Source organism: Carica papaya, chromosome 8, assembly GCF_054855325.1.
Source record: "Carica papaya isolate Zhongbai chromosome 8, ASM5485532v1, whole genome shotgun sequence".
Lineage (NCBI taxonomy): Eukaryota > Viridiplantae > Streptophyta > Magnoliopsida > Brassicales > Caricaceae > Carica > Carica papaya.
In genome coordinates this window covers 33,380,605-33,405,596 of record NC_142316.1, presented here as the reverse complement: position 1 = coordinate 33,405,596, position 24,992 = coordinate 33,380,605, and the positions used below count along the sequence as shown (strand labels likewise).

Genomic DNA, 24,992 nt, shown 5'->3' with positions numbered 1-24,992 from the left:
CTGGTGTACTAATTACATGGTCCAGCGAGATCAACCAAAAGATACTAAACATGAAAGTGAGCGGAAGATCTCTCATTCATTTAAAGATCAATATATATATATATATATATGTGTGTGTGTGTGTGTGTATGTATTTATGTGACATTAATTAAAATTTATATAAAGAATGAAAAAAAAAAAAAAATGTATTGATTTTTGGGTGCGATTGGAAGTAGAATAACATTAATTAGAATGCATGATTCGGGAATGGTATTGAAAACCTTGTTTTTGGTTTTTCGCTTTCAAAGAAAGGGGCCACCTTATCAATTATTCCTTATACCTGGCCCTTACTTCCTATCCATTCATTTCTATATGTACCTAAAATTATATAAATAAAATGAAAATAATACTTCTATTTATAATCATATACATACAAATATGGAATGAAACCCAAATTCTATTAATAGACATACATACCTACCTTCATAATTTGTATTTTTTTTTTTTTAGTAACTTACTTCTAATGTCGCAAAAATTACTAGGTATTTTTTTTTTTTAATGATTTTCACGTATTAAAATTAAATCTAACTTGATTAAAGATAAATTTATTTATACCGAATCTCGAAAAAAAAATCTTATAAATTTCGTTTTAAATGAACATAATCGTTAATAATTATAATATCGAGTATCTTGTTGAATTAAAAATTACTTATTTTTTCGTAATAATAAAGTGTAAAGTGATTAAAGAACTTTTAGAACAAGAAAAGAGCTCACTATTGTTTTACCCTGGTAAAGAATAACACAACAGGAGCAGGAGGGGGAGGAGAAGAGTGGCCACTCACCATTCTTGATATCTCTTTTGATTATCCACAAACACACAACACCAGTAATCATCTTCGATTTTTCCTCTTTTTTTTTTATTTTTATTTTGAATGGTTGTCTGAAATTTCCGTACATAAATAATTGAAACATTTCTAATCAAACAAATTTTCATAAACAAATAATTCAAATCAACCAAATATTACAGTCTTCGATCAGTATTGCTCATAAATTATGAGATATTTTATTCACCAAAACCTACATATATATATATATATAATACAGATATATTGCTTGGTAGAACATTAGGGTTTAAATTAAATTCTGGGTACATAGTTCAAAATATAATGGATAACCTTAAAACATGACTACCTTCAATGGATAGACAGGTAGGTAGATAAAAAAATCTTATTGCCTTTTTGGCATGCTCTTGTGCAAGCTCATGTTATGTCCACTCGAGACCACAACCAAATATTCAACACGCAAGAATCATATACACCAACGAACTTTGGCTCCATGATTCAAAACCATTGTTGATGCAATAATAGAGTATGTCGATCTCCTGTCTGAACTCTCTGCTTCTCTTGTAAGGAATCCTTGAAAAAACACGAATCATGTGCCTAACAACAGTGCATTTTTCGTTCCGGGTTGTTCCCAGATGCTCAATCATTGTTAAAGCAAAGAAAGCTCCAGAACCGTTCATTTTTCTTGTGCATCAACAAAAAAATTTTATGTATCTGCTGGATTCCTTCTTTTTCATATCATAAAAGGAGACGAGAGAAAGAAAATAACTTACAAAGCAAAAGAAGAAAAGGACGTGGACTGTGAATTCTTTTGGTAGTTTCTTATTAACAACTAGCATTGAAGCAGTTTACCAAAAGACAAGGTCTGCGAATTAATGTAGGGAGACTTCAATCTTATGGCTGAGAGACCCTACAAAAAAAATTTCATTCAGATGATAATCTTTTTACTCCTCCAAATCATGTATAGCATAACATTATACTGGGATCAATAGTATTACTATCGTCAAAAACAAGCAAACAAGGTTCATTTTATCTAAAAGAACTGCATAAAACAAACCAATTTTTTGGGAGACACCCTCTGGGAGGAGAGGACCCCATAGGTCAGAGAACTGCCATTGGTTTTGGCTTATAGACAACCTTCATCTCCATCCTTGTCTCATGTCCAAAGCAGCCAAATTTGCTTAAAGAATGCAAAGGCCACTGGCCAATCGCATTTGGATAGAGGCTCATCCAACCACCAGTCTAAGCACACAAACTGGATCATGTATTGCCATATTGTTCTACTGTCTGCCATATCCTTCACCCACAGTTGAAGAGATTCTCCCGTGTTGGCATTGTTGCTCCTGTTATTTTCAGTTAAAAGTAAATCTAATTAACTAACCATTCCGTAAATAGCTTAAGCAAAGAAAAGAAAATCTCTTTTAGATATTTACATTAAAGCATCATACAGGCACAAGATGCCAAAACTTTCAGAAACATGAGGAGCATGACTTAATCAGCATTCAATCAAGGACGTAGTCTTTTATTTGGATTCAGCAACCAGCCACTGCATTAGAAGAAGCAAAAACAAGCAAACACAAAGTGGCTTGTATGGGATTACAAAGGAAAAGGCACCCTGGCATCTAAAATTCTTTAACCAAAAATCATCTGGTTCAATTGTCATTTCATTCCCATTTCGGTCCAATTCACATTTCATTCACATAATTCCTACCCATCAATTTTATTTTAGTGTTGACTTGTAGACTAAGAATGTAGCTTTTATGTTTAATCTCCTTGTACAAAAGTGTCGTGAGGGGGTAAGATCAAACATAAAAACCATGTGTTCATTTTACATGTTAAGAGTAATACAGCATATAGGGGTACAGCCGACCAACACCAAGGAACATAGAATTTGTTGTAAATAGGCTGGTTTTAGCAACCAAAAGTACGACTGATCAGGCACATTAATAATCACAGATTGATGAACAATTCAATTCAACCAGCTAGTACTCAGTGCCATGCTATATTCAACCTCATCTCATCACTGTCCTTTTTGGTGCTTCATATTGTTGTCGTTGGCAACTAAATGTTCAATTTATGGAAGCAACCACCATACACCCTTAGTCAAAAGAGAGGGCAGGAGGGAAAAGGAAAGTGTGTATATATATATTAAAATCACAATGCCGGATATATCTCCTCGATAATGCACCAAAACAAGTTTAAACCCTGCTAGTAAAATTGAAGTGCCAAGTTCCAGATCCTTAATTTTATTCCTTCATTTGCTAATACATTTAAAATAAAAAAAAAGAAGAGAGAAAATCATCAATCATTTGATCCAAAGAGAGAACCAGAAAGAAGGAGCATATTTCCATTCTATGCCTTCACATGGATAAAGAACGTTCTCCAAAATCCTATAACTTCACATGGATAAAGAAGGTTCTCCAAAATCCTATAATGTTGGCTATGCAAAAAAAATGAGACTTAAAAACTTTGTTCAACACAAGGTTAGTCTAGAACCATGCTTCTTTCAATGCATATCCTGATAGAACTTAAGTCATTGGAAAAGAGAGCATATTTTTCAGGTTCTAAACCTTCATCACAAAACGAGAGCAGTTCCTCTAACTACATCATAAACAAGTAGAATCTTCCCAGCATGTCATTTCCTCTCAACTAATAAAAACTAAACTAATATTTACCAAAAAATAAATGTAATTAGCAGATATATTTTTCAACGAACCTACAAATTATGATTGAGCAAAAGGTGATCCAGAGCACAGTTCCAACCTTAGAGAGCTAAAGATTCAATAACTCCTGCAAGCTAAGATTGTAATAGATGTTGATTGCCTGCATGAAGAAAAATGTCTAAAGTCATCCATTTCAATAAGATTATTGTATGGAGTAACAATTTGCATACTTACAATTGGCTAACTCCCTGGGCTAGGCTGGCACTCCCTTTTACCATGATCAAAATATCAAGAAGTAAAATTCACATCTATAAGATTGTTTTACACCATGGCCCAGAAAGATTCAATTTAAATTGGATTCTATCATTTCATTCTCTTTTTTATTTACCTAATGCATTCTCAATTCTATAGAACAGGACTAACATCAACATTTTGCATAATTCATAAGACACAACATGGACAAATATTTTTTTTTTTAAAAAATAAAAAGTGTAAAGTATGTATTAATCATGGTACCAAAAAAACGGGAGTACCACCCATGTACAAAAATATTTACATAGAAGTTAATATGTTAATAACATTCTCAAAATCCACATCACTAATAATATCATGACTAAGTATAATCGACCTGAATAAGTGTATTCACCTATCTATTAGTCTATTAATACTATTTTCAACATTATCAAAAACTCTCCTATTTTTTTTTTTTTAAATGACCCAAAAAACAGTTAAAGAAATAATGTTTTTCATACTTCTTTTTACATAGAAACCATCCCACACCTAAATCTCCATTTCGACCGAACCTGAAATGACTCAATTAATTCCTAATAAACCATAAATTGTATACCATAAATTATATGCAGTGGGGCACCATAACAGTAGGTGGTTACACGTCTCCTCAGCCTTAAAACAGCAGTAACACCCCTTAACAATAATTCTGCCCATGATTTTCAATCTGTTCATAGTTTAAATTCTTTCCCAGCATGTCTCCCACGCAAAAAAACAGTTGTGGGTGGAATTTTGGTCTTCTAGATTAGCTTTACTGGAAATACCAATCTATTCACAGCTCCCATATCACATAAATAATTGTAAAAAGAAGAAACAGAGAATTTTCCATTCTTTTCCAACTTCCAAACAACCTGATCATTCCTATCAGAAATAAGCTGTGCCTCGAGACACTTCAGAAGATCTTCAAACTCTTCAATCTCCCAATCATTTAAATTCCGTTTTAAATTAATACAGCAGACAATATTACCATTCAAGACTCTGTAGGCCTCCTCAACAGTCATCTTAGTCGTTTGAGCAATATTAAAAATTCTCAGAAAACTCCTCCTAAGACACCTATTGCCAACCCAATCATCCTCCCAGAATTTGATACTGTTGCCTCTACCAATTTTCCAGTTAATACACTGCTGGAAGAGTTTCCTCAACATTAATATTTTCCTCCTTAACCCACGCCCATGTGGAATTTTGATTCTGCCATTGTTATTGCCCTGCAAGTGCTCACCCCATCTAGCTTCAATAATCCTTCTCCAAAGACGATTTTCTTCCCCCCCAATATCTCCAAAGTCATTTACCTTGAAGGACCTCATTCAATTTAACCATAGAATGCACCCCCAAAGCCCTAAGATCAAGCGGTAATTTGATATCATTCCAATTGATATCCATCGCCCCACAAAAACTTGCATTGAATACTTTCCAATCTTTTTACCACCTTCACCAGTATAGTTATTGTAGATAAGTAATAAATTGGTAAATTCGTAAAGGTGCTCTTGATGAGAGTATATCTTCCACCTTTTGACAAAAAACCTCTTTTCCAACCTTATTTTCAAACATATTAATAATCAGTTCCCAAGTACAGAGGTCCTTATATTTTGCCAAGATATTTAAAAGGAAATTTTACTTCTTTACATCCCAAAATTCTAGCAAAAGGACCAGCATCACTGCTGCCTCCTATTCTGGCCAATTCAGATTTGTTAAGGTTTATTTTAAGACCTGAAACCGCTTGAAAACATAGGAGGATACATCTCAAATATAGTAGATTTTTCAGAGCAGGTTTACAAAAGATTAAAGTATCGTCAGCGAAGAATAGATGAGTTACCACCATGCTGTTATCACCCCTACCAACCGAGACACCCCTCAACAGCAAAAGATTATTCGCCCTAACTAGTAGTCCATTGAGGGATTCCATCACAATTATGAAAATAAGGAGAGAAATAGGATCCCCTTACCTCAACCCTCTTACATGTTGCAAAAAAATTTGAGGGCCCCTCGTTTATTAGAACTGCAAAAAGAAACTGTTGTAATACCAGATTTCATCCACTTTCTCCATTTGACCCAAAACCCAATCCGTTGAGAATGTAATCCACAAAAGTCCAGTTTACATGATCACAAGCCTTTTCCATATTCAATTTACAGATCAGCCCTTCTCTCTTGATAGTGATTGCACAAAGAACAAAATATTCATTAATTCCACCAACTCTCCATTGGACAACTTCATTTCTTGATAGATTACCATTTTTAGGCTCGAGAGCTGTTTACTCAATGGCACTGATGATCCTATGCAAGCATAATGTCCCAGTTTACACCCTTTCCATGCCCTACATGGCCAAAAAAGAAGAGTTAAAGTTTTTGTTGCAAGACAAAGCTGTAGGATACTTCCTTAAACAGTGACATTAAGAACAACATCCAAAAAAAACTTTAAAAACAAAGCTTGTCAATTACTGGAGAAATGCAGAGGGAAATAAATGGAGAAGTTTGCCAATTACTGAACTTTTTTGATTCAAAAACAACTCAACTCAGAGAATTATTGACCAAGTCTTAAGATCATATGCAAAAATCCATAAGGAGCTTAAGCCATTTTATAGTGATTGAAACCAACTTTGACACAAGATTCTCAATTTTGCATCTGTAGAATATAAAGAGAACCAAAATTTTTAAGCTTTTCATGCAGACTCTACTTATATGAAAGATTCAGAAAACCTCCTAAGAAATCAAGAGTTTCTTCAACAAGTCACAAAAAGAGGAAAAGTTGAATTGAATTCACTTGCCTGTATACATAAACATCCTTCTGAAGCATTTATAGCAATGACAGCTAGAATGAACATAGAAATTTTCTTTTTACTCTTAGTCCCTTCATAAACATATTTAATATCATCCCCATGAGTTTACCCTAGCACCAGAGAGAGAATTGTGATAACACCTCAAGATCCATTGCCCATGAACTTACAATAAATCAGCAGGTGTTAGATTTCAGGTCCCATGAATTAAAAAAAAAAACCTCAAAATGTTGAAAATCATCAGACTCATTCAATTAATTTAATAAAATCTGATGATACCATCAAAAAGAGGGTGGTATTGACCAAATGAAGACGGGTCATCGATTATCATATATATACATACCAGTTTGTTGCTCATTTATATTTTAGCATTAGCAAGTCAATGCACCAAATCCATCTTGTGATGCTCGAAGCTTATTACTGTAGCAAATAAAGCATAAAATGCACCAGATGGATCATAAGCACCTAAAAAATGCTTTCCAAGAGGCCAATTAACACGTTGATCACTTGGCCGAGGAATCTGAAAACCAGAAGTAGGATTTCATGTTATCTTTCAGTTTCCTCACTGGCTCTCTTTACTTCTTAAGTCATTACACTAGAGGCATACAAGTATGGGAGAGAAAAATGTACATGATCACACCCATTATTATAGCCATTTATCATCTTGCATTTGGAACACCGGCTAAAGGTGAAAGAAGGGTGCGAACACACCCTACATGCATATGATGCAACCTTAGGACTAATATCCACACAAGCAAAACCAACATTAACAATCCTAGTACCCGTCCTCACAGCTAGTATGCATATTCCCTGCTCTGCTATGTCTATAACCACTGTTGTTCGCTGCAGTTTTCAGCAGTGATGGTTCCTAAATTAAGATAACCTCATTAGCAGGTACACAATTTGTCCTGAGAATTTAAATTTGATCTACATGCCAACTATTGTTTAATTACCTTTCTCATAGTCTGATATTCTGATTGTGTTGGCTTTCCAAACCTGTCACTTGTTGATTGTCAAAGGTTCCAAACTAAAATCTCACATGTTCTTCTCTTAACCTCTCTAAAGTCAGTATGTGATGTAATCCAAACTTACCTCAGAATAGAATATATATGATGTTGATGCTGCTCCGATTTTTACATTACATAAATTTCAGTTGCTTTTTTAAATAAAAAAAAAGGGCCTTGGGTGATAGAATATGACTTCAGAGCTGGGAAAACTCATGAAAAGAGAACCTACAGAGATGGGAAATCTAATTTTGACACACAGGTGGAGAAACCAATGTTAACATCCTTGCACTAAGCATGCCACTGTTCATTCACAACATCTAGAATCAGTGAGCAATTCTCATCTTCACCAAATTTGCAAGCTTAATGCTCTGAGTGATTGATTGTTGTGCAAGAAACCAAAACAAAAGCAGTTACCCAGCCTCAATAGCAAGTCAGTACTATTACTGTGTAAGCAAGGCTGCATTTTTGTTTTCTGGAATCTTATACCCAATACTTCAAGAGATTTTCTACCACAACCTTACCAATAACTCAATACGGAATTTCCATCACCCATAGCCTTGCAACAACAGCTTCCAGAACTCGCTGTTCATCATAGCCAAGACATCAAAGCGTTTATATTACTCAGTAGCCATAGTAAGATTAAAAAGGAAAAAAGAAACGTTATAGTAGAAGGGTCTGACACCTCCCTGGCGATCACTCTCAGAACACATTAAGCAAGATTAGCAAATATGACCGCAAATGTTCAACAGTTCAAGTACTAAAAAGATCAATAGTTAAGGAGGCCGTCAAGCAAAATAAGTTAGAAATAATTAAATTCAACTAATCATAATATTGATAACTCCCAAATTGTGTACAAAAATTTAATTGCCTTTACTTGGACTGGAGCAGAGAGACATTGCAAACATAACGCAAAGCAAATTATATTATCCAAAAACCTCTAAACCATACAATATGTTTGCATACTTCTCCAGCCCACCGTCCATACTGAAATACATTTCCCTCATCTTCTGGAAGGCGTGCAGCGTCAGCAAGCTATCTGATCCTGCCTGATGGCTCTTCCCAGTAATCCGATCAACTCCCAAAGCCTGGCAGACCCGATCAAGCCCACCATAAAGGCCAACGCAATAACGCAGCAGGTGCTTCACGTCAAAAACCCTAGCCCCGAAGAACACCTTCACAAGGCCTAGGAACTCCCGCAATTCATCGGGCAAAGCGCGCTGTGTCAAACACTTGACCAGGTACCCGAAATCATAAGCGCTATGGAACGTGACCCAACTCACCTCGTCGTTCAGCACCAAACCCGAGGACATCATCAACTCGGCGAATTTCACGGAGTCGATGCCACATTCTCGGTTCTTTTCGAAATCAATCCCTTGACGCCTAAGCAACTCGACAGAGTCCTGTGCGTGTGCGTCACGCGCTACGTCGAAATCTTTGAAGTTGAACTCCCATATGTAGAGCTTGTCCGTGCCAAGATCCGGTAAGTTCCCCTCATCATCCGATAACGTGAGGCCAATCTGGATCAGATGCAAAAGATCAACGTTCGCTTTGAGGCTCCCGTAATGTGCAGTCGGATTGCGATGCTGGAGATACGATTCTCCAGATGCGGGCCGCACCACGACGCCAGGAAACTCAGTGTCCATTGAGATAATCGGATACAGGTCTATCAAAGATCGAATCAGCTTGAACTCGTACTCCAAATTGTCGCACCAGACCGAACGTACAACGACGGATCGGGCCTTTTCCTCAACCGGTGGCTTCTCAGACGTTTGCATCGTTCGGATCCCTAATCGGGCCAATACGCGATTTTCCGTTAAGATGGAAAGCGATGTAAGGGCATATGTATACGCACAATAAAACGTGAACGAAGAAAAACAAGGTGTTATTCTTCGATTAACGAGTCCGATTGATTCTGATTTTCTTTCTAGGGTTTAAACCAATTTAGGGATTTCTTGAGAAGACGACGGAAGAGATCAGTTTTTATAAAAGACGTGGGGGTAGATTATTCACGCACACCCCCACCCCCCACAAAAAAACAAAAAAAAGTAAAAAGTCAGTTGTGCTGTGAAACAGTAAAATGACTTCGTGTTTCATTTTTTACTGCAGCTATTTTTATTTAAATAACAATAAATAATTAATATGTCGGCTGTACAATACGAATATGCATGGCGTACAAGCGTACCGATGCATGGGATTTTATTCTAGGGTTTTTTTATTTTAATATCAGAATTTATATAATTTATTTATGAGAAAAAAAAAACAATTTTGGTTAAAAACCCACGTAGTTTGTGACTGAAATTACGGATTTGCCAAATAATCTGCGGATTTTGTTAGCTACCATAGTTGGCTCACTCGGCTTGCTAACCAAGTAAACTGATAGCATTAAAATTTCTACCCCAGAAAAAAAAAAAAAAACCCTAAAAATTAGTAGTTATTAACCCTAGTTTACAATTCCATAAATACAAACGTAATCATACTATTAAAGGAAAATTAAAATTTATATTAGAAAAAATATATATGAATTTAAAAATATACATAACTTCTAGTTTAAGAATTTTACATTAGATAAATATTTTTTTTAATAAATTAATATTAACGTATTTTGATAATTGATGATTCATAAAAAACAGTAAAAAAATTTGTAAATAAATTAATAAAGTAATTGAGATAGATTATTTACCTAAATTACTACATTAATCAACGGCTCGATTTATAACATTGTGGTAAGTAAATTAGATTAAAAGATGAGTGAAAAATAGAAATAAGTAATTAAAGAGAAGGCAAAAAAGCTGCCTAGCGGCTTGTTAACGGTTTAAGCTTATTAGCCGCGGCTTTTAACTTCAATTTGACCAAAGCGCGAGTAAAGCACTTTTAAAGTCGGCGCTAAGCTTGCTGCCGGCACTGCAATCGCCACACGAAAATCACGTGCTACAATTATTATTTTTTAAATAATATTTATTATAAAATTAAATTAAGAGGGTCGTAGCCCGGCTCTTGGAAGGATAGGTTTGTTTGTTTGTTTGTTTGTCAAACGTAAGAACCAGAGATAGACGAAACAATTATGTATGAACCGAACCAGAAACAAGGGTTTGTATTTGGACAATGATCTGGGTTCGTGCCGCTTGGCTCACTCGAACATTACCTTGGCTCTAACCCAGGGTTATGTACCCTTATCATACAACAATAGATAAAAAAAAAAAAAACAACACTGAAGAACCAGTAACACCAATATATCCTTAGAAAAAGGACACTGTTTTTATTAAACTTGTACAACAATTGAAACTGGACTTACCTACATGTTCCAATTCCTTTCTTTATTTTATGATAATGTTCATTAGTTTAGTTCACAAAAAGTATAATCCTGTTTTTCTCAAAATTTTGTATGGACCTTCTTTGTACGTTTAGTAGTACTCTTCGCAAGCAAGCGATATTCTGAAACCAGTTTTCACTCCCCAAATCCTCCATTTTTGCAGTAACAAAATTCCTACATGAATTGAGATATTAGTAAGAGGAAAAGGAATCGAAACCTAATGGCCTTCTTCACTTTCTCCCATGACCTTGACCCAAGAAAATTAAAAGCAAATTTACAATCCAATCCTACCTTCATGATCTGGGGTTTGTCAATCTGTTTTTCCTTTTCAAGTAATGGTGGATCCTAGGGTTTGTTATCACATCATTGTTTCCCTCCAAACAGCAGCTGAATACAAAAGCCTAACGCACACACCTTCCATAGACCAACGAAGAAACTAGATGATTCGAATGCAGTCCATTTCACAATTACTTGAAAACTGAATGAAATATATGCAATATCCTTATTTTACTATTATCGATCACTCCGGTTTTTTCATCCCAAAGGATACCATATCAGGGTATCTATGGTTTAATTTCTCAAAACCCATGTATCCAGTCAATTACCAAGTTCAGATGCGCAGGTTTCGTTACCATATAACATGGTCAACATCCATAAAGCTCCATCTATACAGAGATACACCAGATGATTTCAACAACATATTGGAAAGAAAAAAGGATCCACTGAGCCTTTATATTCAACTTCCCACAAAGTTGAACTAAGATTCTATTTAAATTGTATAAATTTAGTTGACACACAGATAAAATCCATTAATCAAACAGAATAATCCTTTGGAAAACAGTTTCGAAAAAAGAAAGAGACAAAGCCATAATGAACCCAGGGAGAGGTAATAGGAGAAGCTTTCTGAGGGCATTCCCTTCCAAGTTCTATCTTCAACAGGATAACACAGCATTACAAAATATATATTGGATAATTGCATTTCCACCATGGCTATATGATCTCCCAATCTAAAAGTAGGTACCTTCTGGAGGTTGAACCAGCTTTCGATTGTGTGGGGCTGCCATTTCCTTCTTCAGCTGAGTCAGTATATCCTCCATCGTGTACTCTCGCTGCCAATTAGCAAGAAGTCCAAACTTTTTTGGTTCCACCTGTAGCCATCAAGTGTCATCATATTCTCGCCAACACGTTCAATGATGCAGAAAAGAAAAGAGAGATTCACTCTTCTCAGGAAAAGAAAAAAGAAAGAAAAGAACAAAGAAGTTTGCATCATACAGAAAACAGAAAGAGATGCATCTAGAAGTTAAAAGGGCTGCTACTGCAGCCACTGAAAAACTAGCAGATTAAAAATTTAATTTATACAATTATACCACTCCAGTTTCATGATTGACACAGGTCATATTGATCCGTGAATGGAATCGAACACTTGGTGGCTTCTCTGGATAATCTTTATCACAGAACAACTTCAACTGGTAAATCCGACCCTCATGCACGGTCTGGAAGGAAAGAATGCAAAAATATAAGCAACCTAAACCAATAGATTATGCACAAACAATTACACACACAAAAAGGTAATTCAATGGTATTTTAGATTCAAGCTCTGTGTTGTATGTAAGGTTGTCTTACATCCAATTCCAACTTTATTTCGTCCCCTGGCAGATAAGAACCAGAAACTTAATCTCTCCAAAGAGACTAAGCTATATCTTCAAAATGTCAGCAGGACCTAATATAAATTTACTTTGTCTTATTTGTCTAACACACCTCTCCATGTTATTGCATAAAAGTCATCCTGTCCAATATTTGAAACGTCCAAGCATGACAAATAACCCAGAAAGTAAAGAACTGAAAACTTTATTTACATCACAATGGCACGATAGCGCAGTATTTCTGAAAGCAATGCTGAGCAATACTATCCATCAAATATAGATTTTAGTTCAAAAGCTCTAACATGCCCATCTTAATCCCCTAGAAACAGAAAAATCTCGTTTTGCAAGAGAGAGATAGCACAATAAGACAGTTAAATTATTTCAAAACAATTCTTGTATCGAACAGTACATCAAAATATTGGTGTGAATTCACAGTTACGCTCTATGTGCACAAGTGTCATTCATCAACTGAAAAAGAAGCCATTACATTGTGTGGACCAATAATGGTCCCAGTCCAAGAACGCATGTATATGTCATCTCCATCATCCATTCCATAGCTGACAGTCCCGTCACCAATACCTTTCTCTCCACGTTCAAGTTCCTCCAGCAATCTGAAGTTCCTAGGGACTGCATATTAAGAGAAAAAACTTGTAATATTCATATTAAACAGTGTTAAATGTTAATATTATAATAAGTATTCCATTTATAATTACATACACTTCATCTGCATCTATAATTGTAAGAGTGCCTGGTTACACAAATATTACATCAATTGTCCTATAAGGACATAATTCCCAAATCACATTTTCAAACTCGAGAAATGCAGAACCTATGTGTTATAATAGATAAAACCCCTAGAACTTAGAAAGTAATGAGAACTGCATTCTAGCTTATCATGAATAATTGAAATGCTATAGATGTCTGCTTAACCATCAATTGTACTATCTTTTGTATCTAATAACACATACTTGGATTAATACATAAAAACTTGTGAGGCTGCAAAAGCACGTGGACAAACTTTTAGGCTATATTAGAAACAAATCTAGAAATTTAGTGGAAGTCCTTTGCAAATCCACACATATGTATTAATCCAAATTCTATCAAATTATATCATAAAATGATAAAAATGGAATTAAAAGGATGCATCCAAATTCGATCAACTTAGATCAAACATCGAATGCATAGTTCCAATTTCATACGGAATTCTATATCTGATCAATTTTTTTTATCTTCCTAGTAGAATTTTCATCATCCCATAGTTAAAATTAGTGCATATTTGCAAATGAATTCCACTAAGTTTCTAGATTTGTTCCAAACGTACCCTAACTAATTCTTAAGTTTCTTGACCACTGGCCAGTTCTTGTCTAATGACTACGTACACGAATTTCATCACCAACTACAAGCGCAAGCACTGGCATTATAAGGGCATGAACAACACTGTCTCTCAACCAAGTTCTTTCAACAGTCCGAGAGAATACACTCACAGAAACATAATGCAAACTCAAGACAAGAAGATATATCTTTTGCAAAAAAAAGGGAGATAACAGAATCTGTTTTCATTTTGTGCATATCAAGGAGACAAAAGGCACAGCCGTGCAATTGCGCAACTGATGAATCTTGCAATTTAAAGCAGTTAACAGAAAGCAAAACCTCTATAAGGTATTAGATCTTCCAAAATCAAATAAAATAAGGGTAAGACAAAACTTTCTCACTTAAAGACGTTTCCTCTTAGAGGTAGCCATTTAACGTGTATTGATTTTAAAAAAATATATATATATATAAACAGCATATTACTAGTAAGACACCAAGGGGGTGTCATCCCTGTACAAATATTTATATCTCGGTAAGTAAATATATGACATTCCCAAAATCTTTCATCCTATAAATGTCATGCCTCAGAATTAAAGAGAGGCAAAATAGTGTAACCATCTATCCCTAACTATATACATTTCACTTTCAATTCCTTCAAACACTTTTCTATTCTTTTCTTTTCATACAACCCAAAAGATAGTTAAAGAAATAAAATATATAGTTTTTCTCTTTTTACAAATACCTGCCCAAGCCCTAAGTTAATCCTTTACTGACCCTGCAATAATCCAATTAATCCACAACAACCATAAACCACAGTCAATAAATCATAAACCACTGAACACCAAAGAAGGATATAGTTTCATGTCTCGACTGTCTCTTTGCAAAGGTAACAGCCATTGACCAAAGTTCGACCTCTTCTCGATCCCTCACCAACCCTGCAATAACCCAATTAATCCACAACAACCATAAACCACAGTCAACAAATCATAAACCACTGGACATCAAAGAAGGATATGGTTGCATGTCTCAACTGTCTCTTCGCAAGGGTAATAGCCATTGACCAAAGTTGTCCATGATCAATATGCATTCTCTACCCGCCTCTCATGCAAAAAAAGCAATTTTCGGCAGCACATTCAACTTCCAAATCTGATTGTAAGGAAAGCGATCCAACCACCCTTCATTTCGTCCCTTCAAGAACTTGTAAAAAGACTTAATATTGAACTCCCCCTGCTTCTTTAATATCCACATGAGTTGATCATTACTGCCCTCCCAATGTGCAGTGGATAAAAGATGAAGCAATGACTCATATTCTTCAATCTCTCAATCATTCATATTCCTGTCCATAGTCACCACCCATTCCGGCCTTCCATTCACCATCACATACGTCTCCTCCACAGTCATTCTCTTAGATTAAACAATGGAAAAAATGCTCGGGATTGGTCTTTCAGACACCCACTCCCAATCCACTCACCTATCCAGAAAAAGATTTTGTTCCCTCCCCCATTCACCATTTAATGCATTCTTGAAACTGTTGTCCTCCCATTCTTATCTTCCTCCACAAACCCACCTCATACGGTCTAACCACCTCTCTAGCAACCCTTCCCCTATTTCCACCCTCCACCGAGCTTCAATAACATTCTTCCACAATATCTCCTCCTCCCTCATCAATCTCCAGAGACACTTATCTTGGAGATTAATATTCATCTCAACCAAGGATCTAAGCCCCAAACCCCTCCTTCACTGGTTGTTTCACCTCATCCAATTTAACTAAGTGATATCTTCTTCTCCTTTCTTCATCCCCACAGGAACTTGCATTGAATGACTTCCAATCTTTTTTGCCATCTTTACTAGGATAGTCAGAGCAGATAAGAAGTAAATAGGAAGATCAGAAAGTGCACTCCTTATGAGAATTAGCCTTCCACCTTTAGATAAGAAATTCCTCTTACATCCTGCAAGTCTTGTTCCAAACATCTTAATCATTGGTCCCACGTCCTCGCATCCTTATACTTGGAACCTAATGGTAAACCAAGGTACTCAATAGGCAGTATGACCGCTTTGCACCCAACACACCAGCTAATGCCATTTAATGTGTATCGATATACTTAAAAACATTAACTATTGAGGTTGAAGAGTCCAAACTCATACAAAACCCCACATTGGTCTTATACTTTCTATATTAGATAGAAGTCCCATACCTAGCAATTACTGCCTGATGATCCATCACATTCAGCAGCCCCGTCACTCATGCAAGATAGATCTGCACTAATTCTCTTTAACTACTCCAAGCCCATCCCAACATCATCACTCATGCTGCACCAACATCATCACAGATGCTCACCATTGCAACTGGATATATGGCGGATGGCCCGACTACCATTTATATGGTCTTAGGAGAATGATAACTCGAAAATTAACTATAGGACTGGTGCCCAAGCCTGCCACACAAAAGCCTCATACTTCCAACGTGGAATTCAAACCTCATACCTTGCTCGTAACATATAATGCTATGCATGCCAAGTGCTGCACAACTTACAAAAGAAGACTATTTGAAGTCATCATAGTAACTGGAAACAGGCACGAGATATAACTCAAAGTTAAAGCAATCACAATCAGTTAAAGCAACCGTAAAATTACTATGCATGATCTCCATAATTTAAGCGCGCATCATTATCCAATCTTAAGTCCTTACCTAATATGAATCTCTTAACTTCGATTCAGATCATTCATCCAAGCTTTTAAGTCCATAGCTAATATGTAGCTCTCTCTCTCTCTCTCTCTCTCTCTCTCTCGATATACCCACACACACACATGTATATGTAGAAAAAGGTAAACACAATGTCATATGCAACTTCTACGAAAGTTGATAAGTCTATGAGGCCTTCCATGGATGGAAGAAAACCCAAACCCAAATAAAACGTTTCATCATCTCATTTGCTATAAAATGCAACAGCTATGGGAAGACCATTGCATCTCAAAATAGCACTTTACCTTGCAAGCTCTCTTCTTCAGAAGAACCAAAATCAACATCAACTTATACTCCAAGAATGTCTCAGTTAATAAAACTCACTGTCTAAGCCGAACTAAATAAAGCCTAGCATAACACTGAATTTAACCCAGATTGCAAAATAGATAACAGCTCAACATCAACGAGAACATGGCCTACCACAGTAAGTAGCTATACACCATAACATACCAGAACAAGCACAGTTGGAAGTCGGATCTTGCATGCAGCGATTCATACAGTAACCGTTAACAAACCTTCAATTATACACTCTCGCAAGTCAATAATCAAATAGAGCTCCATGCACTGAATGATCGTAACATTATACAAACCCATAAAAGACAGGTTGGTGATCGCAGAGAATGATCAAATTGAATCGAAACACGAGAAATCAAACAAAGAATAATTAACAGCTACTCGCAAGAGAATTTTTCCATCCAAGGGGAACCGCACGTAGGAAAAATATTTCAAACAAGCAAACCTTGGAAGTTGAAACCCATCGCTCTACCCGACATACCCATTAACATAATCATATCAAAAGAACCATAGAAAAGCAAAATTCGAGATACCCATGAGCAGATTCTAAAAACAATACAACAGATGAAGAATTATATATGCACAATATCAAAACAACGGAAGATTGAAGAACGAGGTGAAGAGTGCTCGATACTCACCCACGACACTCGATCCTGCCGAGCCAAGCGTCATGGATAATTAACTGGCGGCTTTGCTTGTTAAGATCTGAAACGAAGAGAGATAGAGAAGAACAGATACTCGGGAAATAGGGGTGTGATGAAGAATCTGGGGAAAGGCGAGCGACGAAGACAGAGATGGGAATAAAGAAGAGAAAATGAGGGCAATACGGGATTGAGAAAAAGATATCTAAGTTTTTTAAATATTTTTTTTTTATAAGTAAAGCATTTGCTAATTAACTTTTTTTTTTCTTTTTGTAAAATTATTTTTTAAAAAAAGAATATTGCACCATTTTAATGGATAGTGCCACGATGGTTCGTTTAGCAAATAGACGCCTTTTTTGGCCCATTTAAAATTTTTCTCTTTCCTTTTTTTTTTTCCTCACAATATAATCAGAATTTATAGTGATTTAAAAAATGTTATAATTATTAAATTGAGTTTTAAAAAAAATGTTAATTAAAATAATATATATTTTAGTTCCCGCATTAAATAAATACCCATGTTTAAAATTATTATCTTTTTATTTTACTCATATTTACCATTTATTGTTATATTTTAATTTATAATTTTTTAATACGAGTTAATTTCTATATTCTAATTTAGTTTAATTAAATTTATTTTTTTAAATACATTGTGAATGTATATAAATTAAAAAAAAATATAAATTTAAATAACGTAATTAAATTATTATCTATATAAATGAAAAAATAATATATATTTACACAAATTATAGATTAATTTGATATGTTAAATAGGTTCCAAAGTGTAATAACTATGACTTATCTTATTATTTTAATGTTGTTGAGGTTACAATCAAACTAAATAAGTTATACTTTGTGGCTATTGTTATTTTTTATTTTTTAAATATATATATATATCTTAAGTTGGTTTTATATACTTTCTTTTTTGAAAAAATAATTTTAAAATACATATATGTTTCTAGAAAAAAATATATCATCATAATTTAAAAAAATATAAATATCTTTAAAATAAGGATAATTTGGTAATTATATAGAAAAAATATCATCACATGATTTAATTTTTATTATATTTTATAAATTCAATGAATCACAAAATTTATTATTATTTATTTAAACGTTCAAAACAATACATAAATTTAAGATTAAATAAATCAATAATTGAGGATTCAAAAAGATTATATAATATAACGTAGAAACTAAAAATTTTACGTGTAACAATGAAAAACTTAACTGGTAAACTGTATTAAAGGGATTGAATTGTAATTAGACTCAATCACATGGATGAAACTGTAATTTACTGAAAGTAATATGGACCTTTTTATTGTTGGGCCTAGCGGCCCATAGTAAGCCCATGAAATCGAATTGCAAAACGACGAAGCTGATACAGTCCGCAATGATTCTTAACCCCATTTACGCCGACGAGACACGAATCGATCCGTCTAGTTACAGAAAGACTAGGAGACTACAGAGGTACATACAGCAAAACATTCAGCGCAGGCAAAGAGCGATTCACCACAGAAAGTGGCTACTCGTTATCGCTTTGAACGCGGTATACTACATTGCTTTAAGCTCAATAATTTGTATTAGTGCTTCTTGTTTTGATTTCATGAATGAAACGAAGGTTATTCTAGTTGTGTTTTACATTGCTGCGGTTAACATCGTGCGTATGCGATGTTCGACAAAAGTCCTGTGTGAATATCCGTTGTTTGGTTGGCGAGAAAACAGAATAGGAAGGCATGAGAAATCGAACCATTCGTTTCGTTTTGTTTTGTTTTGTTTTGTTTTGTTTTTTTTAATTCGATGGCTCTACAGAGAGAGAGAAAATTTCTATGCTAGGATCGGTTGACATGCGTTGGTTATCTACCGTTTTCGAATCAAATGATTGATTTGCTTTTTATATTCTCCCTCGAGCGCCCAGGATTTGTTTGTTGATTACTCCTAAGTAAGTTTTGTGCATGAATCAGAGAGTTTGATCGCTAGATAGTCTGTTTGGCACGTCGTTGTTTTATATTATTTGCTCCTTCAATGCTGTTTCTGTTGATTACTTTTGGAACGTGTCCTTATTCTGAGGAAAAGGAGTATGTGAAAGGTAGGTTACTTTTGAGATGTGAAAATATTTTATATTTAATATTTATTAAATGTATGTATTTATGCATATCTTTGCTAATAGAAGGATGTAAAAGTAATACATTGTGAAATACTGAACAGCAAATAAAATAATCTTTTAGACAACGATAAAGACAAATCATTTTCCCTATTGTTAATCTTAGTTGTTAATAAATCTTTATCGTTTTGAGAATGAAATACATGTAAGTAGAAAATGAAAACTAAAAGATGTTTTTGTGCACCAAATGGAGTTTTTTTTGGGCACGTCTTCTATGGATTTATTTTTTCCTATTTTGATGTCGACTATTTTTTTAACAAACTCAGTTGTTTGTGTTGTGAAATTGGTGTAAGTTGTTCACATCACATTTTTTGATCTGTTAATGCAAGCACATACTTGAGGTAATTGTGATTTGTAACGGGTGATGATTAAGAAACTACTTCAGGTTAAAGGTTGTTTTGTGAGATTCTGTGCAGAAGTATTTTTTTTTCATGCATAACTTGTGAAGGTGTGAGAGCATGAGCAAGGCGGTAGTGTGTTGCAAAGAATGTTGGTGATCCATGATGATAAACTGCTTAATGGGATATGGATCCACGAAGGAGTACTTTGTTAGCATGAAAGCACACATATATGTACGTGTATGTAAATACACATACACATGATTCACTGCTTATTGGAGCTTCACGGTTTGAGGAGTTTGTCGTGAGGTTTAAAGACAGTGATATAACAATTGGAGCTTCACAAAACCTTCTGATAAAAGAATGTATCAGTAGGCAGTGCCTTTAGAAGCAACAATCTTTTAGCATAGTCAAGAAAGTATGTTTACATATATAACATAATATAAGAGACCACAAATTTCATATACATTATACGAAAGCATATGTTATATTTATTTTTTAAAAAAAACATATGTTATATATCTTATAGCAGGCATTCCATATAAAACTAAGTGGTTATCACTCTATCAATCAAAATCAATCTAAATCCCATAAGAACTGATGGAACTTTTCCTTGTTTTCAAGTAAAGTATTTGGGCCATTCAGAGAGAGAGAGAGAGAGAGAGAGGAAAACTGATTGATTTTAATTGATAGTTTGGTAACTGCTTAGTTTTTCTATACAATGCCTGCTATATTGTATAGAATATATGCCTTCGTGTAATATGTTTAAAGTTTGTAGTAAAGAAACTGATTGATGGATGAATATCAATGTCCAGATAAGAATTTTATATGTGGAAGACATGCATGGAATTTGATTAGGGCATTGAATGGGCTTGCTGTTTCCTCCATCGAAGGTTACATATATCTGCCGTTTGTCCAAGTTCTATTTACAGTTCTACTTATAAGAGCATGGCAGCTATTGAATTTTTCTTAGAAAGGGGGGGAGGGGGGGCTTGGGGATTTGAAGACCAAGGAGAAAAGGAAGTTGCCGTTTTTGAAGTAAAACTAATATATGCAACATGTACTGCTATACTTCTATAAGCCTGTATGGCATGTCCTGCTGTGCTCTAGTTCTGCATAGGATGAAGAATTGCAAACCTAATAAACACTATAAACTTTATTATCAGGTTTGATTCTTTTGTTATTTTACATTTCATATATAAGAAAGATGTAGGGAAATGAAAATAATGGATATGAATTTTGTCAGATCCTACTCCCTTGTGATTGCTTGCATTGCTCTAGCTAATTAAATTGCTTGATGGCATGAAGTTATTGGATTGATCAACGTTCATCTTAAGATTATGAATATATTAATACTAATATGAATATCCATAAAAATAATAGGAACAGATGGCGATGTTCTGAGCTGAAAGATAAGTTGTTCATTTGTGCGAAAGGAATTACGCAAGAGAACAAGAGGACTACTCCCTTCATTTAAGGAATAAAAATGAGCGAAACAACTGAGACTTTTTTTGCCATGTTGTGGCACTGGCAGAAATGGATATACATTATATTATGCAATTACTAGTTTCAATATTCTGATGTCTCCTAAATGGTTTTGTCTCTTGTAAAAATTTTATGCATTTTAGGTTTTCATGATGCAGATGTCTTTGTACATTGGCAATATATCATCTCGCACTCACCGAGATGGACTCCAGCATGTATTTAGAAGGTTTGGACGATGCACTGTATGGCTTAAAGATGGATATGGATTTGTAGTATATGATTTCCCACCTGATGCAGAGAAAGCTCTGAGAGCACTGCAGGGTCGGAATATTTGTGGGGAGCCACTGACTCTTACATGGTCCAACAAACAGCCTAGACCTTCAAAAAGGTTTGCAAGAGCTGATAGGTCCTACAAGCAATTACAAGATCAGGGTTTTTCTAGAGGAGGAGAATATGTTAATCACAACTTAGATTCAAACAATATGCGAGATTACAAGATGGGTTTCGAGCAACCAGAGAGTACTGGTGGAAGACACAGTTCTGCTGACATTCTTGATGAAAAGACAGGTTATCATCAAGATCCTATTATAGATAATGTTGAGGATGAGCATCACGAGCATGGAGAAGATTTGTTAGACGAGGACTGCAGCCTTGTACCGAACCTCAAGGATGATGATAGATGGGGCGGGCAATTTATAGACAGCGCAAACGAGAATGCATTGGAATTTGACAGATATGAACCTTACCAAAGTTATGACAGGAAAGATGAAGATGAGAATGATAGGATGACCTATTCTGGTCATTCTCCTAGTCGAGGAAGCTCTCAAGAGAGAACAAGGTGGGTGAGTGCAGGATCAGGTGAAGTAAATTTGAAACACCCGTATCATTCAAAACTACAGCAAACGTGCTATAGCTGTGGAGGCTTAGAGCACAAAATGCGTAGTTGTCCCAAAGGAAAAGCTGCACAAAGAAAATTCACCAGGTTTGATCATAGACATAAAAATGATGTTGGTAGACTTGATTGTGGTCAAGGTGAATTGAAGAGACATGGTACAAGGTCTCCAAGGGAGCAACATTCAAGTAGAGATGGTTCATCAAGGAGGCGAGTCAGGAATGACAGGAAATCATCTGATGTCAGAAAACATCAAAGTTTGGTACAGAGTGGAAGTTTCTTTGAGGAAAAGGAAAATGATAGAGCTTGTAGGAGGAACCATGAAGGAAAGAAGCGAGGTAGAAATGGAAATGGAAGTGTAAAAACACAGAATGCAAAGAAAGCAAGGAGGTCAGCTTCATCCCCTCTTCATTCCGATTACATTGAATCCATATCACAATCTGCATCTAGATCGTTAAAATACTTGCGAAGGTCAATCTCTTATTCTCGATCGCGATCATCTTCTAGATCACCTTCCTTATCTTCTGATTCTAGGTCTAATTCCACATCATTCCGTAATAGGTCCAAAAGCTCCAAATCCAAAGCCAAATCTAGGTTAAGGTCAAACTCATTCTCATCGCAATCTTTGACTGCATGCCATGGTAAATCGATACTGTCTTCTCCAAATAAAGCTCTGTCAAATCAGCAGCACTTTGTCAATGACTCTTCAACTGCGGAAGCTGAGGACATTCTGGTTGAAAAAGTACTGGCAGTTAAAACCACTGAGACATTGGAGAATGCAAAACTTGAAAATACCATCCTAGCTGTAAATCATGGAAATGATGTGTCGTCAGATGAAGTTGGAGATGAAAAAGAGCACCTTATGCGAGAGAGCAATATTGAAATGTGTAAGGAGTCTAACTTATTGCAGGAATTAACATTTCAGGGCAATCAACAGTTAGAGAATGATACCAATTCTGCTGCAGGTTTTTCTCCTGGGTCCATGAGGGAGATGAAGGTGGCACAGGATTCTGATGTATCAATGATTGAGAATATACCAGAAGAAACAACCAGAAAACCAGATTCAGGAGCTCCTCCTAGTTCCTGTTCTGGTTATCTAACAAGCATAACCTCAGAGGAGATGCACACGGTTCTGAAGCATTATAACTTGGAACCACCGAAGGAAAGTGAAATGCATTTGTCTGTAGAGGCCTATTTTGGCTCTGCTCGCTTTTGGCCTTGGGATATCATCTACTATAGAAGGTTGAAGAAGGGACCCATTTCAGTCGAGAACTATGCCAGGCGACTTGCACAAAACGAAGAATTTGGTATTGTTGACAAGTATGTTAGAAGCAGTAGTGGATGGGGTGAGTTAGAGCATGGCAACTTGACAGGTGTAGGTGGTTGATGTGCCAATTTCAGCAATTTTAAATCTGCTTGTTTCTGATACATCTGTTTTTTGAACTGCACAAGTAAGATCCTTGATTAATTTTAGACTGCCAAAGCTTTGAACAGGTAATAGAATATGTTCTATATAAGGTCTATTACTGGTTGTATCCTAGATATTGAGTAATGATGCATAATTTGGAGGTGATGTATTTGAAAATGATAAAGAGTCTTGGTATTTTATCCCACCTATAATTCAAGCATCGCAAGCAGCTAATGTTTAGATTGTGACAAATTTCAGCTATTCATGACTTGTTTTATTTTCTAGCCTTGGAGGAAGTTGTACTAAACATTAATAAATTCTTAAGGTGTTTTTTCCTTTTTAAGAACTACCCTCTATGTTATCACAGGCTTCTTTTGGAGTTTGAATACTATTGCTTGCTTAGTTTTCCTGTAATATTCTTTTTGAGTATAAAAGAATTATATACTCAAGAGCAATAAGAGGGCATGATCCATATACAAAGGCATTTACAAATTCGTCAAAATATCTATCAAGTTCCTAAAGTCACAAAGTGGATGACTCCTGATCAGATCACTCGGGGTTTGAAACCAGGTGCTTTTTAATCTGTCAAAATTAAATTTAATCCCCTTAAAAGTCCCTTCTGTTCCTTTCCATATGATCCAAAAGGTGGCTAAAGGTTTAAGCTTTATCCTCTTATCCCCTTGTAATGCACCTTAAGCATAGAGTTCACTCTTAACTGACCCTGCTATAACCCACGACGACCCCAAGAGTCCATAAGCCAAACTCCAGAGCCTGTGCACAAGTGGGCAGCACAAAAGGATGTGATTACAAGTTCTGTCATCCCTCTTATATAAATAATATCCATTCACAAGAATTCTGCCTCTTTTAATTAGCTTATCTAGAGTGAGAATACATTCCCATGCTGCCTCCATAGCAAAATGGCCACTCTTGGCAAAAGAAAAGAACAGGAAAGAAATATAATATATGTTGCTATTTGAGATCTACTCAAGCAAAATCCGAAACAGACAGTAACATATAAGTTCAAAGGCAATTAATAAGGAAAAGAATGTGACCTCTTTCCTATGTCTTGTTAGCATTGTTAGTTCTGAGTAACAAACTGAATACGACTGACTTAGGACTCCCCATGATTTACAGGAATTTCAAATTTATCCTAGCATCTTGGAGACAAGTTAATATAATATCCCTAAAATGCCAAAAATATTATAATCAGGAATTT

The 24,992-nt window shown here is 35.4% G+C and overlaps 3 protein-coding genes across 16 annotated transcripts; 1 reads left to right on the top strand and 2 right to left on the bottom strand.

Moving 5' to 3' along the window:
- Positions 1-1,069: 1,069 nt before the first annotated feature.
- Positions 1,070-9,564, bottom strand: LOC110810576 (putative CCR4-associated factor 1 homolog 11). 8 transcript variants are annotated; one of them, XR_015813878.1, is made up of 4 exons: positions 8,499-9,564; positions 5,716-6,084; positions 3,538-3,644; positions 2,029-2,164 (listed from the first exon to the last, which is right to left on the bottom strand). XR_015813878.1 is itself a non-coding variant. In XM_088209223.1 (2 exons), the coding sequence occupies exons 1-2, from the start codon at positions 9,323-9,325 to the stop codon at positions 1,978-1,980; spliced, it is 1,014 nt and encodes a 337-aa protein (XP_088065349.1). In that variant the 5' UTR covers positions 9,326-9,564; the 3' UTR covers positions 1,070-1,977. The 8 variants fall into 8 exon arrangements, 3 of the variants coding, with proteins under 3 accessions (XP_088065349.1, XP_088065350.1, XP_088065351.1); XR_015813875.1 differs by lacking the exons at positions 3,538-3,644; positions 5,716-6,084 and adding an exon at positions 1,070-1,505 and having other exon boundaries at positions 1,595-2,164; XR_015813876.1 differs by lacking the exons at positions 3,538-3,644; positions 5,716-6,084 and adding an exon at positions 1,070-1,418 and having other exon boundaries at positions 1,595-2,164.
- A 1,997-nt stretch (positions 9,565-11,561) lies between these two features.
- LOC110810615 (ubiquitin-conjugating enzyme E2 variant 1C) lies at positions 11,562-17,699 on the bottom strand. Its single transcript, XM_022036836.2, has 4 exons — positions 17,490-17,699; positions 12,991-13,130; positions 12,228-12,353; positions 11,562-12,008 (listed from the first exon to the last, which is right to left on the bottom strand). The coding sequence occupies exons 1-4, from the start codon at positions 17,521-17,523 to the stop codon at positions 11,868-11,870; spliced, it is 441 nt and encodes a 146-aa protein (XP_021892528.1). The 5' UTR covers positions 17,524-17,699; the 3' UTR covers positions 11,562-11,867.
- Positions 17,700-18,865: 1,166 nt separating this feature from the next.
- On the top strand, positions 18,866-24,122 carry LOC110810568 (uncharacterized). 7 transcript variants are annotated; one of them, XM_088209418.1, is made up of 3 exons: positions 18,866-19,038; positions 21,635-22,758; positions 22,930-24,122. In XM_088209418.1, the coding sequence occupies exons 1-3, from the start codon at positions 18,883-18,885 to the stop codon at positions 23,753-23,755; spliced, it is 2,106 nt and encodes a 701-aa protein (XP_088065544.1). In that variant the 5' UTR covers positions 18,866-18,882; the 3' UTR covers positions 23,756-24,122. The 7 variants fall into 7 exon arrangements, with proteins under 7 accessions (XP_088065544.1, XP_088065540.1, XP_088065539.1 ...); XM_088209414.1 differs by having other exon boundaries at positions 21,635-22,839; XM_088209413.1 differs by having other exon boundaries at positions 21,635-23,255; positions 23,334-24,122.
- The last annotated feature ends 870 nt before the right edge of the window (positions 24,123-24,992 follow it).